At 30.3% G+C, this 17,739-nt stretch overlaps 1 protein-coding gene across 1 annotated transcript in view; it reads right to left on the minus strand.

Moving 5' to 3' along the window:
* Positions 1–16,395, minus strand: part of chic (profilin chic) — a gene marked incomplete in the record, with an annotated part of 19,944 nt that extends 3,549 nt beyond the window's left edge. Inside the window, 3 exon segments of the mRNA XM_014429660.2 lie at positions 6,296–6,394; positions 15,471–15,642; positions 16,194–16,395. Of these exon segments, the coding sequence (XP_014285146.1) occupies positions 6,297–6,394; positions 15,471–15,642; positions 16,194–16,304 (381 nt within the window).
* Between the last annotated feature and the right edge of the window lie 1,344 nt (positions 16,396–17,739).

The raw sequence follows: 17,739 nt of genomic DNA on the forward strand, positions 1-17,739 counted from the left end.
TTCGATTTAACACGAGTTTTTCCATTTAACATGCTTTAACATAGATCATGAATACCCCTGGTATATTGTTTTAACATGGTAAAGAAGGAAATTAGTTTAAGTATTATTGGGTGATAACAAAGAACCATAGAACTAAATACAACCACGCTAATAAACTCCAGTAAGGAACTAGGTCTTGAAATAAATACGGATAAAACAAAATACATGGTTAGCAGTGGAAACGCGAGCAATTTCGATGATATAGATACAGGAGGAAATATGTTTGAACAGGTAGATAGGTTTAAGTATTTAGGTTATACGGTAACTAGAAAAAAACAAATTGGTGAGAAAATAAAGCTAAGTTGAATTCGAGAAATGCTTGTTATTTTTCAATTTCGAAACTGCTTAGTTCGCGTTTTCTATCGAAAAACTTAAAAATCAGAATTTACAAAACTATTATCCTTCCCACTGTTCTTTATGGATGTGAGACGTGGCCTCTTGCACTAAAGGATGAACAGCGTCTTAAGGTTTTCGAAAATAAAGTATTACGCAAAATATTTGGTCCAAAAAAGGATGAATTTAACGGGAGAATTTAGAAGATTACACAACAATGAATTAAGGGACCTACACCCGGTAAATATAATTCAAGTCATAGAATTCCGGCGTATAACGTGTAATATTGTAGGGCTTAGTAACGAGCGGATCCCTAAAATGTTAATAAACAAGGGATAAACGTCCGAGGAGTAGACCGAAACGTAGATGGGAGGATTGCGTTAAAACAGAAACAGTGGAATTGGGTTTGGAGGGGCATCACTGGAAGGATTTATGCAGAGAGCGTTTGGTGGTATCGGCATCGAACCTTCGGGTTCGTTAGGCCTTTATTATTATTATTATAAAAGCAGGAAATATTTTTCCATTTAACACGCTTTAACATGTTAAACTAAAGATCATAAATACCCCTATTGAATAAGTCGTACTTCCGTAGCTGCATTGTTTTAGATAAATGTTTTATCTCGTCTCGTTTCGCATTCTTCTGTTTCACTCTCTTGTACGTCGCATACGTATATCAGTTAAAGCATTTGTTTATTTTATTCCACAAGCAGTGATTACCCTTATCTTAGTAAACAGGCGATGTAATTTACGATTAATTCTCCACAACTTATTTAAGTGAAAAAGTCAATTCATCTATCACAGCCATTAAACCACGGCACCGATCTCAGCTTGAAATAAATGTAGTTCTTCGACTTGCAGTAACAACATTGGATCCAAATATCTATAATCTTATTTTAAGTGAGCAGTAACATCCATCACACTCGGAATGTAAAAGGCTAAAATCTTTGATGTTCTTAAACAAATTTTTAATTGATTTATTTTATTATGGTTTATTAATAAACCTTTCATAATTCGGTCACAATTAATAGTTTTATTTTATTAACTTGGTACATTTTGTTTGTTCTCAGATCACATTTATATATACATATATACATTTATATATATACTTTTAAAAAGTTCTATTAATGTTCCACATTAAATTATGAATTTACTGGTCCGTGAGGTCAAAAAGTTTGGCGACCGTTGCACAAGACGGAAAGACGAGACGAAAGGTCTCAGAGCATAGCACGAAAGGTACCTCAAGTAGAGAGCTGCCAATGACCTTCGTCTTGTCCCCTCGTCTAGTCTGTATCCATCCACCTTACAGTTATTCTTACGCATTTATTTTTCGAAAATCAATTCCTACTAGATAACAGGACATATTTCTTGTTAAAAAAAAAATAATAAATTACTTTAAATATTAAATTGAATTTAAGAGAAACGTAATTTCAGCGGATTTGAAATGGCAAATTCTTTTAACCTAGAATAGAAAAAACTTTCATAATTCACATTAAAACCTTCTTCTAAAAGTAGGTTTAGAGTAGGCTTTTTGACCTATGTCTACATAGCTGGTTACTCCAAGCTTTATTTTAGGAGAGCAGGTGGTTCAAAAATTAGAATCATGTTAATTTTTTTCCTAATTTCAACAGGAATAGCAGTATTTCTTATAGATCTGATTTTGTTCTAATCCCGATTATGTGTGTACTCGTGGTAAAGAGTACTGGGCGACATTTGCCGTTTAACATAGACTACCAACCGGCCTGCTACCTTTTAACCGTTAGAGAGAAACAAAGCATTAAGGTTTTTGAATATAAGATACTCATCTTAGAATCCGACAAGCATTCTAGGGGCCATCTAAAATGTAGATGTGAGTCCCAAGCCAGAAACTAGGGCTTTGATAGAATTGAATGGAAGTTCGAAGAAGGTTAGGTTAACATGGGTTAACCGGTATCCAACATCCTGGGGGTCTTTAAGCATTTAGAATGTTCAAGAAATTTTTAATATCTTGCAGGAAAGATAATATCTTTTTTATATCATTAGTACAGTCCATGTTACAGACAGACAAGAAATAAAGTAATTACTTGTTAAGACATAAATGTGTTATAGGTTTTTAGCAGACTTTGAGAAAAATTTTACAGATTCTATGACTAAGCCTCCACCGAACTTCGACATGAGAATATGTTCATAACAATAATACTATAATAATACGCATAAGCCTCTAAAAATAATAAAAAATCGAAATGTTTCTTGAAAATATTCCACTTATGCTTAACGGTTTCCAATGAGGTGATTAAACATTTCTGTATGTTTTTCTGAAACATTTTATCAACAGCATTCCACACCCTGAGTTGAATAATGATCTGGTTTTAAAAAGAGTTTTCGCTTTACTTCACACTTTTCAACATCTTACTTTTATAAATAAATGTTTAACTTATATAAGTCGTAAGTAAATACTTCAACCTGACGTCTACAATGAACTGAATGATTTCCGCAAAACTACAATGCATTTTCCCTTTCAGCAGTCCAACGACATAATTTGGTATCACTCATTTAGTCATACTTATGTTCTACATGTATGTTTACGATACGTACAGATCATTAATTATGTACTTACGAGATAATCATCACTATTTTTCCAAACCATATTTTATTGCCCACGGTTATATATAACTTCATGTTTATTTGAACACATAAAGTTACAAGTAAAAAAGAAAAGTTGATCTGAACATTTTAAAAGGAAAAGTAATTCGCCGTTATTTTTTTGGATATATTTGATTTGATACATCGTTAAATAAAATAATAAGGTAAACAAAGTTCCAGTAAGAATACAACCATAAGCCTTGCTTATAAATTCCATTACTTCTACAGAGAACTAAATCAAGATGGCACTATTCAGAATCATCGCTGCGAGTAAATCTACGTATCCTCTACACAAGCACTGATAATACATATAAAAAAAATACCAAGCACAATTGAATTAATACGTCAAATCAATTATAGGTTTTGATGGTGGAAAGTTAAGGACAGTATTTATGAAAGTTTTTAAGCTACGTTTAATCACTTAATTAAAGAATCATTCGGCAACTCTAAAAAAAAAAAAAAGGTCTAGTTACATAATGTTACTTTTATTTTTATTAAGTTCTTAAAAACTATTGCTGACTGAACAATCAAATGCATAAATGAATTTAATAAAACAATTGTTTTAAGAGGAGCTACAGGTTTTACTTAAAACTATAGTGCGGCCTTCCTTAAATTGGTTCAAAAATACGGCTCTAACATCCAACATCAATGACATCTTTAATACGAGATATCACTTATTTTGAGATTGTCAGTGTTCAACGAGACGTGACATTTTTTGCTATGTAACAAAAAAAATTGAATTTTGAATTTATAAAATATATTTTTATTTATTTACTAACTTGATTAATTTTATTTGTTAGATAATAAGCTTCCTTTTTTATTAAAAAAAAAAAATAATAAAAAACAACTTAAGTACATTGAATTTCTTCAAATTATACCATATTATACACCAAAATAATACACACAATTTTGAAAACCCACATTGAATTTCTAGCATAATGTAAATAAATTTAAAGTATACAGCAGATATTTGTTTTGGATTTAGTTTTTATTTAAATTTTCATTTCATAATTTTTTTTTAATTAAATTTATTTATTTAATCTTAAAATTTTAATTAATACATGATTTAAGTTTTGTTATAGGTCGAAGCTTGGGACATGCCATCAAAGAGATTGGAGTGCAATAAAAGATTCATTATTTATCGCTCTGATAATAGGAACCACAAGGATAAAGCGCAATAAGTTAAAGAAATACTCCTAAACGGATAATAACTAGTATCAGTGATATAGTAATTTCCAAAACGATTAATTTATTAATTTCTTTGTCAAGAATTGATATGGAATGTGTCACTAATGAAAACAGTGATAGGCTCCATTAAGAAATTAGAACCCGGGTATGATTTGACTGGTCTACGTATATGAGCCGTTTAATGCAGTTTTTAATCTTAAAATTAATATATGATTTAAGTTTTGATATAGGTCGAAGCTTGGGACATACCATCAAAGAGATTGGAGTGCAATAAAAGATTCATTATTTATAATGATAATAGGAACCACAAGGATAAAGCGCAATAAGTTAAAGAAATACTCCTAAATGGATATTAACTAGTATCAGTGATATAGTAATTTCCGAAATGATTAATTTATTGATTTCTTTGTCAATAATTGATATAGAATTAGTCACTAATGAAAACGGTGATAGGCTTCATTGAGAAATTAGAACTCGGGTATGATTTGACTGGTCTATGTATAAGAGCCGTTTAATGCAGTTGATAGAACACGGCAGCAGTCGCCTTATGATACTTACGTTATATATATATGTATTTTATTAACATGATGCAGTGTTGCGATTGGTGACAGTAATCTATTGCTATAGCCAACAGTGCAGCAGACAGTCCCCGACCCCCCAAGGAGAGGACCCAATGCGGCCCCAAGGTCAGCTCGCCCGGGTCGTTAACACCAATTCAGTCCCCCCGGTCTCCCGCATCCCAAGCCACTCTCGTTTTCCTTTGTAGAGCCCGCCTTGTTCTAGGTGCGCTGCATTAATTTTTATTGTTAATGTCAGTCTAGATGTGCTTTCGTGTTAACTTAGGAGAAACTTGAGAGTATTGACCGTCATTTGGATCGATCATGCAAGTACGAGTGCAACAATCCTACCAAAACGAAAAACACATCAACTCTTTTTATAAATCGTTGTTCATGACAGTGTAATTGATTGGCGAGAACTGAACCACAATATTTTATCGATAAGACATAAATTATAGATTAATTTCTGCTCTTTTTTTTTTTTACATCCTGAATGTGTAGTTTAACTGACTAAGATGATCTCTCTGAAATTCATTTGTTAATTGGGGACCCTAATTTCAACGAACTGAAATGACCTTCAAAATAGATGGTCAACGAAAACTTCATAAAAATTTTTTTTTTTCGTGCACTTCAAGATATTGTTTTTTATTACTTAAGTTCTCTGAACCACCTCCTACTAGTAGATGTATTTAAGTAGTGTAGTTTAATATAAAGTTGACGATATATTACATAATCAGACCAGAGCAAAAATTAGGTTGGATACATGGTCACTGATTAATATAAATAAATCACTATTAACGACTAAATTGTCGGATGGCGTAATGACAGATTCCGAGGATCACCCAAGAATGTCCTGTGACTAAAGTACAAAATCTGAACCCAGGCGTCTTTGAGGAAACCCGTTGACGGCGGACCAACAGATTTCCTTTATTCGATTCAAAACATCTTGAAATATAAAACCCAAAACCTGTAATGAATTATTCCCCTCCCTCCCCCGTAGAAAATAAAGATTCATGGATTCATCATTGATATATGAAAAATCATTAAAAATGAATACAGCGCATTTAAAAATAAAATAAATATTGTGAATAATTAACATTGAAATAAATTAGTGAATCTGTTTGAACCAAGAAAATAAGCAGCGATACCAATAAAAATAATTGTAGTTTAAATTTCCTTTGACAATATCACGTTAATGAGTTAACAATAATCTACTTTCATAAACTAAAATAATCTTTTCCTGTTCCCTTAATTCCGATGTTTTGAATTCTTAATGTATATACCTTTACTTTGCACTATTCGTAAGAATATAAAAATTATGTTTTAGAAATTGAACAATATAACTTTACATGCAAGAATAATTTAATAAAGAACAGTTTTAACCTTTAATAAATTATAAAATTACAAATAAAAATTAACACAGGTTGCAAAAGATTCTTATTTAAAAAAATGGTTTTGGTCGAACAAGTTCAGTTGTAGGTATTAACAAGTAAAATTTAAAATATTTTTAATTTAAAAATGGTAAAATAAAAAAAACATAAATAAATAAAATTGCTTACCTTAGTAACCACAGGACACTAAGTAATCTCCTAACTTTTCCACTACGGATGCCGCTTGCTGGGGTTGAATAGGGTCTTCATATAACGATACTACCACAGCTACAAGAAACACAAATATTTCAATATTTAAGTAAATAAAATACAAAGTATACAATAAGAATAAAAAATAAAAAGTACAGAAGACAGTTTTAATACTGTAAACCATGTAAAGTTTTTATTTATTTTTAAACTTCATGGATTCAGGATGCCCATATAAATATCATAAAAGAGTATATAAATTTGCTTTTGTTTTTTTCAGAATCAGATATAGTTAGAATATTTACAGCATGAACTTGATTTCATTAAAATTTCTTTATAATGGGGTTCAACAAACGTAGAGAAAATTCAAATATGATTTTAGTCAACGCATTTGATTTAATTACCTAAATACATTTCTAGCAAATAAACCAAATAGAATCGAATACGGCTAAAGAGAATCGAATACACAAACCGATGAGAACCAACGAAGGAAAATAAATAAAGATAGGTCTTGTATAAATACACAAATATATTACAGTAAACCGGATGAAGTTACCAATGTCTTCCGTCCTGAAGGTCACCAAATTAGGTGACCCAAATTCTCAACAAATCCTGTCTCAGAGTAAGAATAACTCCCCTTTCTCTTTTGTCCCTTCGATGACCTGTTTAGAAGGCATTTACACAAAAAACAGGAACTTATCAATGAACATTAATGGTTGAATTAAAATTTCATAATTAAAAAAAAAATCGTGTGGATGAAGAAGCTACTATATATTTTTTACCTTCTTAACTATAATATAAAATCTTAAATTTAATCATATTTCACTCAATTTTTCAAATAAATAATTTTATAATAATGCAGTTCTTCTGTAGTCATTCCTTTCTAAGAAAACTCGTTCTCCTTATTCAATGAAACAGGTAATTATATTGCCAGCCAAGATAGAACTACAGCTTGGGTAAATCATAATTACTTAATTTGATTTTGCGGGATAGTCATATAAATCAAGCGTGAAATTTTAAATCGTTTTCGAGGCTAGGAAATTTTCAGAACACGAAATGTTTCAGGAAATTTTTGAAATGTTTACATAAATTTTGTAAATAGATTAATTTTTTTCGCGAGTCACGCAATGACTTATTTGGGGCAAAATCGTTTACAAAATAATCAAATTATACGTTAAGAAACCTTCAAATTGAAATAATGGATCTGGGGAAGAATTTGGGTACGATTTATCGAAAGTATTTCTTCATTATCTAGACTTTTTAAGAATTTTATATAATAATCAAATGAATTTGAAAAGGAAATAAATAAAAATAATTTAAGATTTCTTTATGTTTAAAAACATTAAATAATTTCAATGCAGGTCTAAAACAATAACACTTGAACAACTGAAAAATTCAGAGTTTTGGGAAGAAATGAAATCAGTTTTTGATCCGAGTATCATTTTCAAAATTATTACCGTTAAGGAAGTTGCCTAAGTAGGTTCTCCTTCCAATGAAACTATACAGATTGTTTTTATTAAATTTTTGATGCATTATGTAAATATCAATCCAGTACGAGATGGATGTGATGGTTTCACCTCTGGGTAAAAAGGAGAAATGAATTAGTCCTGCCATTGACAACACAGAAACTAAAATTTTTTTGGATGCCAATTTTGGTTTTGGCATGTATCTTGGTCTTTCGCCGATATTTAACCACTCACCTTACCGACGCCTGTTAAAAGGCCCGTTTTTTGTCTAGTAAGCAGCTGCCGCTTATTAAGTTTATTAGGTACTCGTAGATCCATTTTTATATTACTAATGATCTTTAAGTGTCGAGAAACTGTCGATACACTTGTATCAAGTTCTGCTGAAAGTTCTTAACCTGTTTGGTAAGGGTTTTCTTCCACTGTAAGCTTTAAGTTCATCGTTAATCGCTGGTGGAGGTCTTCCTGTAGGTTAGTTATCCAAATCTGTGTCACCAGCCAAAAGTTTTTCACCCTTCCCCAAACGTGTCCAAGTTTATAACGTTTTCATAACAAAACATTACACGAAAATCACGTGTTTCCAAGGTCCTTGATGGCATACTAACCAATTTGCAATCAATTGGAATGATAATTAATATTATTAAAAAGAGAGAGCTTATTACATTCTGTTGACATAAACGTAATCAACAACAAAATTTTTAATTTCTGAAATGATAAAAACGGACATTTCATATGAAATTACCCAATAGAAAAAAATCAATAAATAATGTCAGGAACAAACAATTAATATTCAGTTAAATAAATCATAATATGAGTCCAATTATTCTCTCCGCCAGTAGTTTTAATTTGCCATGGGTATATTGCCGGAGGGGAAGACGAACCGAAATATCTCCTAGCAACATATTTAAAACCCATTGTCTATCCGATTCATGATCTAAGTAAAAAAATATTCAAATTTAAAACTCAACAACTTCAAACGATTTGCTCTATATGGGCTCAATTAAAAGATTTTGATTGTATTTGCACAAAATTTCTCAACCTTTATAAGATAATTTTTATTTGAATAACATACAATTGAATGCTTCAACCGAATTTCCCTTATTACACACATAGGTATACAAGTAAACTAATATTTATTTAATTTTTTTTTTTTTATTAAATTTATAGAAAAATATGGGGAGAGACAAAACCATGCTAAAACAGTTTAAACTCGCTGTTTTATTTATACACATCCTCTAGATCTTTTATTAGACACAAACACTTACGAAAACATCATTATCGAAACAATTTAAGTAAAAAAAAGGCCCGAAAAAGATATAACCACAACCTAAACAAATTTTACTGATTAATAATTAAATCATCAATAAAAGTGTTATATCATAAAGATAAATTATTTTATTTTACTCCACATATAAACATTTTGTTACACAGGTATACATAACCATATATGAGAAGATAAGTGTATATATAAATTTTGATTATTTAATTTCTATTAATTTTTTGTTATAAATATTTATATTTTTCTGTACATTTTTTGTTGCGTCTTTCCTATTGCTAAAAACGTAAGTGACTTAAGACTTGATAATCCAATGAATGACTTGTAACATTAAGACAAAAAACATCACATTAAAAAATTGTAAATATAAAAATATTGAAACAAATTATTATTATACCTAGGCATACACGGCTTTAATCTATTAATTTATTCTCTCTCCCTGATTAGGGACATGGGGACAAGTTATACAGTAGCGGCAACACCGACGATAAATTTGGTAGAGATGTAAGGAGTTATATAGTTAAGGAATATATAGTTATGAAACTTCAATACACACAGGACTTTTTAATAAGAATTTATTACGAATGACACATAAAAAACTAGCATAATGACGGGCTAATTATGGACAACTGACTGAGAGAGCTTTGATTGCTCCGTACGGTTTATTAAGGGTCAGCAAAGATATGACTCAGTTTTTAAAAGAAGCTTGCCTGATACCCATAGCTATAAAAATACATTTTTGTCGTGTAATTATCGAAGGATTTTGAGAAAAGTGTAAAGAAAAGAATTACTAATCATTAAATATTTCATTCAAATGTATTTAAGCTTACTTCAAAAATTTATCTCAAAATTACCGTATTGAAAGAAACAAATAATTATTTTAATATTTAATAATAAGCAATAAACGCAGTATTTGTTTTATTGTCTTGTTGGCATAATGTATCATTTTATTTGAATTACAATAACAAATTTAATCCAATTCATTTAATAAATAACACGCCTTATGGTTTCATGCTAACAAAGAAGTTCATTTAAAATTAACGCCGAATTGCGGAGAATGCTTCAATTAGAATAATTCAGATAATAGCATTACTGTGAATAAGATGGGCGTTTAAGGTTGTAAGGATCCCCAGAAAATTAATACACACTGAATCGACAGATAAACGTCCGAAGGATAAACTAACTACCTATTAAAAGTATAGTATAGCTGATATATACAATAAATTATCAGTCAAGAGTCTGAATCTAACCGAAACTGAAGGGGGGAAGGAGGGAAGAAGTTGGGAAGTTAGTTAACCCAAACATTTTTTAAAGATTTTCTTAAAGTACTTATGAGGTAAAATGAACATATTCACCGAGATTGAATCACAACCCACTTAAAATAGAGATAAGATATGAAAAAAAAAGTTTTATTCAATTTATGTGATATAATTACAAGTCATCAATGGGTGGAGTTATTTATTTAAAAAAAAATTAAAAGACCAGGTTCTTCGTATACCCCTTCAATATTAGTTCCATATCAACTGTTCTGTTTCTTTTACTAAAAATTGTTTCATGAAGACTAATAGTTTCAAGAACTCTCATCACTCAATTTAACAAACAGAAGAGATCACAGGCTTAAATGATAAGAGCCAATTAAACAACTCGTGCGGATCTGAATACATGGAGGTAGGAGATGAAGCAGTGTGGAACAGAACTGAGCCGCAGTAAATTTCATGGGCGTCGGAGAGGGGGAGAAAGTTGGGCGGGGAGAGGACCCCAGCCGAAGTCCGGTATGGAAAGAATGGCGTCACCCATCTTCAGCTGCATTTGATGAACCAATCTCAGCTTCAAGACCTTAGTCCAGTCAAATGGTACTGTTTAAAGTGGAAAGTTCTCGAGTAATTGTTTATTGGTTAACTTTGTGTAGGGCGTACTGAAAACTAAACCTAACTAGTCCAACAATATTTTTTTTGTTATTGGATTGCAATATAAACTTAAATATTATGACTTTGAAATTAACTATTTTTTACGCAAAAAGTAATTCCATACTAAAAAAAAGGATGAGAAAATAATTGCCAATAATTCAAGTTCTTAATAGTTTCTTGTAAAACGTGAGGTTTTCGCGCAATAGGTCAAATGCAAGATTAGTAAAATTATGTTGAAAAAGGCCTTGGGGTGGATAGAAAGTTGAAGTTTATGTATTTTTAGTGACTCACTTAGTTTTTTGAAGTAATAAACATAAATTTAAAGTTGTTTTAACAATTTCTTAATTCTCGTCAAATGTAAGAAATCATAAAAAGAATCATGAGGTGTAGATAGTTGACCGTGGATTAATGATTGGAGAAGTTTGTCAGGGGGTGCGGTAAGCAAAGAACAACATAAATAAACAAAACCATATTTATTTATTTTATGCCGACGTTTCGACCTGAGTTTCAGGTCTTCATCAGGGCTATAGAATAAAAGAGATAACAACAACATTTAGAGAAACATAAAATTGAAAAGGAATAGTATACAAACGAATTTGGAATTATACAAAATATTGAATTGAATCATAAATGATAAAAATTTGATAACTGATAATTGAATAGTAAAAAAAAATTAAATTGATTAATAATCGTGGAATTAACTGGTAGTAGATTGAAAACAGTGAATGATGAAATATAATATCATGTACGTAAGAAGATATGTATAATATAAGATATGCAAGTAGTGTTTAAAAAACTGAAAAAAAATAAATAAATTGAATATATATATATATATTGTTTTTTGCCACATAACTTGCAATTTATGCTCCAAAACTAAGCTAATCCTATATCAAAATAAAGAGGAAAATGACGTACAATTCATGTTTGTATAATTCTTTTCTACATCTTGTGTAACTTTCGGCTTTTCGCGATGAAAATCTAATATTTATGGAAAATCGCAAATATACATTTTTTTAAAGCATCATTAATTAGGTATACTGTAAAATATCTGATATAATAAACGGGTGTTAAAGGCAAATACGATCGTCACATTTCGGACTAAAGAAACTTTAACAAACCTTAAACCCCACATCATTTTACATTCATTTTAATAGAGCAGAGCTACAATTATTAACCATTAATATTATAAATTTAAAGTTATAGTTCCGAATTGCTCTTCAAACAACTATAATTATAAAGTATTTGAACTTTGGAGGGACACATTTGTACTCGGGCTTATCCGTTGATTTTAAAACTTGAAAATTTCTTTTTAAAGTCCCTTGGACTTTCCTAGCCACAAGGCCGTTTCTAAGGCCCTATACATATAGTTAGGCCCTTAGAGAAATAATAGCTTAATAGAAGAAAGCCTTGAGGTAGGAGAAGTTGTTGGCCAACTGATAAAGTTTAGATAAACGTTTGATAATGGACGACATATCGACGAAATAAATATCATATAATATCGCCGTTTGACTCTTCCTACAGTGTATTTTTTTTGTTTTAATAATCCACCAGCATAATCGAAATGTCTAAATAAATCCAGAATTGTATAAAAAAAACAAACAATTTTCTAATATAAGTGGAAAACAGTGTTAAGAATAACACCTCTCTTAACAATAATGGGTATAACATAAAAGTTATGTCGGATATAAGGAGCAAGAACAATCTCAGAAAGGATTTACGTGGTTCAACTCCCAATAATTTAATCTCTAATATATTTCCATAATTCTCAGATAACGCTACCATGTGAAGTTGTGACCATGCATTCAGATCAATATTAGATGGAGAAAATTCGCAAAATTGATAAATTAATAGTATAACATGTTGGTAATAGACGAATTAATTTTGGATATTCGAACCTAGATCTTACGATATATGGACTTTTCTTGATAAAAAGAAATCTCATTTTCTTAATCATCCTATTAAATATGGTAGACTGAATCAAATTTAACCTCTAGTCAAATTGTCAATCATATTCTAAATTTTGACTGCTCAAAAAAAACTTATCTTTTTCCCTTGGCGTGAAATATAACTTTAAACTTATGACTTAAAATTTTATTGCCACTAGAAATGCCAATATTAAAAAATAGTAATGGGTGTAGTCAGCATAGGCGATTAATAAAACTAATTGAATTTTTTTTTCCAAGACTACTTTTTGGATATAAAATGTATGGGATGGAGGTTCATAACCTGTCAGACTTGACCCTACTGCGATCTTCAGTCAAAAGATTACTCAACAATACAAACCAAAATTCATTTATTTTTCTAAATTTTAAAATTATAAATAGTATTTGTTTAAAGAAAATGTTAATGTTTATTAAATGAACTTTTTGAATAAATTAAAGAGAAGTGTTCAAACATCATGGTGAACAAATACTTGGGTCTGGAGCATAAAAACGTCATCGGTCTACTAAACAAATTAAAACGATCAACATGAGATCTTTCAATGTAACTTTTTAAATAATAAGTTTAAACGATTAAAACCATTATTTAAAAGCTATGAATTTGTAACCCCTTCCAACAGAACACACATTCTTGGCTACCCAAATTTGGGTATAATATTATCAGAATATTTTACACGGTCATTATCAGTTATATCAAGTAAATCCATTTAAAAGATTCCATCCTAAGATGTCCTAACTATCGAAAGATTATTGTAGGAAAATAGCAAGTTTGTAATAGCATAATTATTTCTCATAAATAAAATATAGATTAAAAATTTCGAAAAATCAGGTCCTAGTTCAGTCAGAGCTCTTATAAGGTAAAATATTGGACCAACCAGGCGACTGAAGACCAACGCCTCAGGATGACGTCATAGAGTACGAATGCCGAGTACTACCGTATATATTTTAATTTAACTTACAAAATGTCTGATGACAGATTTCTTGAATTGTGAAACCGTGTTTGTAACAAAGACAACAACCATGTATGTACCATTACAATAATTTACCACTTTTAATAACAATTAATCCCCCATGTCTCACGAAAATAAATCATAAAAATTTCTGTTTTTTGTTATCATCAGGAAGGAAATCATAAAATCTATCGAAAACTTCCTTCAGGGGAAGAAGAAAGAGATTAAAATAATAATCATAAACAAATCGAGCAAGAATCATAAAAACTAGTTCATATTGTATACCTAGTAATTCTCATTTAAATTAAAGAAAAATTCTTAGGAAACGATCATTCACTATGATAAAAAAATTAAGAAATTAAAATATTAACTGCTTCTAAAAGAATTTATGGATAATTTTATAAAATAAAGAAAAGCTATAAAAAAATAAAAGCAATCACTATTATATTAAACAAAATGAACCCCTCTATATCAAAAAGAATGGGCAATAACATTTAACACACTTCACCTCACCTAGCCATCCTATCACATGCACTAAAGAAATACCAAAAGATCAGTTCATTTATGAAGGAAGTAAAAAAAAATATTGTTTTCCTTTTATGCAGTTTATCGATTATTAAATTTAGTCTATTCCTCTCACTTTTAAAAATATAACAAAGTGACTACATTACTTCATTAAGACCTGTTAAACAGTTACATGAAACAGCTTAATGGCCTCAGAAATGATGGTCCGCACTGAAAAATGGTCCACATTCTTTCGGAACTCAAGATAGCATCAGCCTATTATCTATATCAATTATTTAAATAAACTATTAATAATTTAATTCATTGATAGGGCAAACCAGGGATTGAAAAACTAATATGGGTTTCTAAAATTGTTGAAGAATGAATTAAAAATTATTATTCATCCTAGCATTGATTTACATATTCATGAGGCCAAATTCTACATACTAAATGTTGTATCTACATACCCAAAACTCTAAAGCTGTTTACCTGTGTATGCCTAACCATATAAGTAAAAAATCTAAGTGAACACAATTTTTAAGTCCACCTACCATACTTTCAGATCCAGATTTTACAGTCGATATCAGGAATTGATAACAAAATCAAATATTGGAAACACAATAATCTTGTCTTTTATAAATACACAATCAAGAACAGGACCAATATAGGTTTTTTAAAGTTATAAAATTAATTTAAATGAAATGATCAAAAACCACAGGTCCCTAATTTAACACAAAAACAGTATCTGCCCGAACTTAAAATCTTAAATAATTAATTAGGTTTAATACTACCATAAAAAATAATATTTAAAATTTCCACGGCCAAATAACATTTTTTAAGTTAAAAACTATCATCATTTATGAATTAAATCAAATGTTTATGTAAAAAAGTGCTAAAATAAATAATGGGATTAAAGCTAAAACCTAATGGTAAGATCATCCACTGAATCCATGAAGATAACTTAAAATCTGTACTTTACCTAGAAAATCCAATGAATATAATTTCATTTAGGCAACATCAGAGCTTTGGAAATTAAAATGGAAACTGGCTACTATGCTATCAATCCCAAATCTATAAACATGTAGAATATTCATGCATTTATACTACAAAAACTAACCTTGTTGTGTCTTCATACAATGCACTCCAACTTTTCCGAGTTTCGCCCTGATGACTTTATCTGTTCCTGACAGATAAATATAACGATTACCAGCCAACGTAACACCAGCTGATGTCAGAATATCTTGCTTATCGAATCCCTGAACCAATTTCGTTAGTTCATCTTTAGAAACCTAGAGAAAAAAAAAACAAGTTCACTAATTATAAGATAAGACATGGAATGGAATCAGACTTACAAAAACTAAATTAACAGGACAATTTACTAGATGAAGAATAAAGTCGTAACCTTCATGAAGATGAAATATTCTAATGAGTTGAAAAACTTCAACTTAAAGAGAATAGAAAGGAAACATAAGCATCTTACTAAATAGGTTGGGCAAGGTCCACCTATTAAAAACTTATCACTATTAATCAGTAATCATTAGGTCAATAATTTTGTATTTACAGTTATAGAAAAAAACCACGTAAATTAAAGCAGAAATGTTAGAGGAGAAAAAGCTAATAAACCTGGATGCTTTCTCAAACACCAACATAACTACGCCATTTTGCAATTCAATAGCCACGGTTATAAGCTTATATGGGATAAACTAAGTCAATTCCTCATAATAATCAGCAAAAAGATAAAACGCGTTCTATGAAAAGGAAAGTGAAACACCGAAAAGACCGGCGCCGGTTGAAAGCAATGATTAATCCTAAATGGAGAGCATGTAGAGTAGGTTCTTACCTCAAATCCATCTGATTTAGCCCAAATATTTCCATCGTGCCCAGCAATAGCTGCTTTAGTAACACACCTAGAGGCTAACAATTGCTTGTCCACATAATCCTGCCAGCTCATTTTGCACTAACCACTTAAATAACCTCGGTACCCTAAAGTAACGTCCAACGAGTCTGACCGTACACTACTGCAGCCGGATGTCTGATGAAATGAGTCAGATCAACCATAGACAAGAAGCATGCACGTCGATAAAAATGATTTCAAATTTCGACTCAATCAGTATGTCTCATATTAAAAATACTTCGTAAAAATTTTCAAAAATATTTTTATATTTACTTTTAATTTTTCAACATGATTAAATGCAAATATATCGTTTGAATAAGAACTACTTTTTAAGAGACGACTTGATAATACATAGTAGGTAGCAGCACCTACGTTAGTAGTTTGATTTTAAATTCTTATCAAAAATTGAGGTATAAAGCTATCTTTTAGGAATTCAAAGGTTTCTTGGCATTTATTTGATAATAATTTTGATCCCGAGTGTCTACTAACATTATTGAACTAAGATGACAGTTCTTTTTTCCAAATCCAAGTTAGATGTTCCTTGTGAACACCTTATTCGGTCTAGTGAAACTTTAAAAAAATCTTATAATCATTATAAATATTCAATTCAGTGGCTACATTTTAATTTTAGAAATATAAAATTGTTCAAATTTTTGAAAAGGGTATTTTATATCTCTTTTTAGGTAGAACTAAAATAAGAATGTTAAAGTGGGCATTTACTATGCAATTTTCTCTCTTTTGTTTCTAAATATCTATAAATATCACCACTTTTGAAAACAGAAGCTGTGCTGTTCCTTGGTTAGCCATCCATGGTGTTGTAAAGGGATATAACTTGATCTTTCCTAAATTAGTTCAGTATTAAACAGAAAATCATCTGTTTGATATCTATTTATTTCACACAAAATGGAAGTTATGCAGGGCGAGTTGAGGCAGAGCAGTAAGAGGATGAGGATTTTTCAAGGCACAGAATTTCTGATTTTCAATTATAAGAATGGGTCGATTCACCTATCTCAATTAATCATTACCTATTTAGAGATTGACCATGAAAGACCTCCAAGTATTATTTAGTTATTTTCTACCCACCAGACTAATCAGCAATGGATTATCTCTTACCTAATGTCTATTATGCTAGAAATTGATGTAGTTAACAGTGGCATCCCCAGTGGGAGAATAAGGGACATGTATCTCCTTCATTCCGAAACCTATGAAAAAATACAATTTTTGTACCCACCAATATAAGATTTGTATTTTGAGTAATTTTTATATGTTACTTTCGTATTTCGAGTAATACTTTACTTTATCATATTAAATCCTCTTTCCCCCAAAATAATTCTGCATAAGCATCTGACTGTTAATGTGATACAAAATGAATTTCAGAACTTTATTTCCTTTCAAACTATGAGAATCCTTTAGAATTCTGGACTTTTATTTCTTGAAGTCGCTGTCTAAATACCATGGGAGCAGCATATATTGTTTTATTCAAACAGTTTAT

The sequence above is a fragment of the Halyomorpha halys genome, unplaced genomic scaffold (assembly GCF_000696795.3).
Source record: "Halyomorpha halys isolate HHAL.00 unplaced genomic scaffold, Hhal_1.1 Scaffold35.1, whole genome shotgun sequence".
Taxonomy (NCBI): domain Eukaryota; kingdom Metazoa; phylum Arthropoda; class Insecta; order Hemiptera; family Pentatomidae; genus Halyomorpha; species Halyomorpha halys.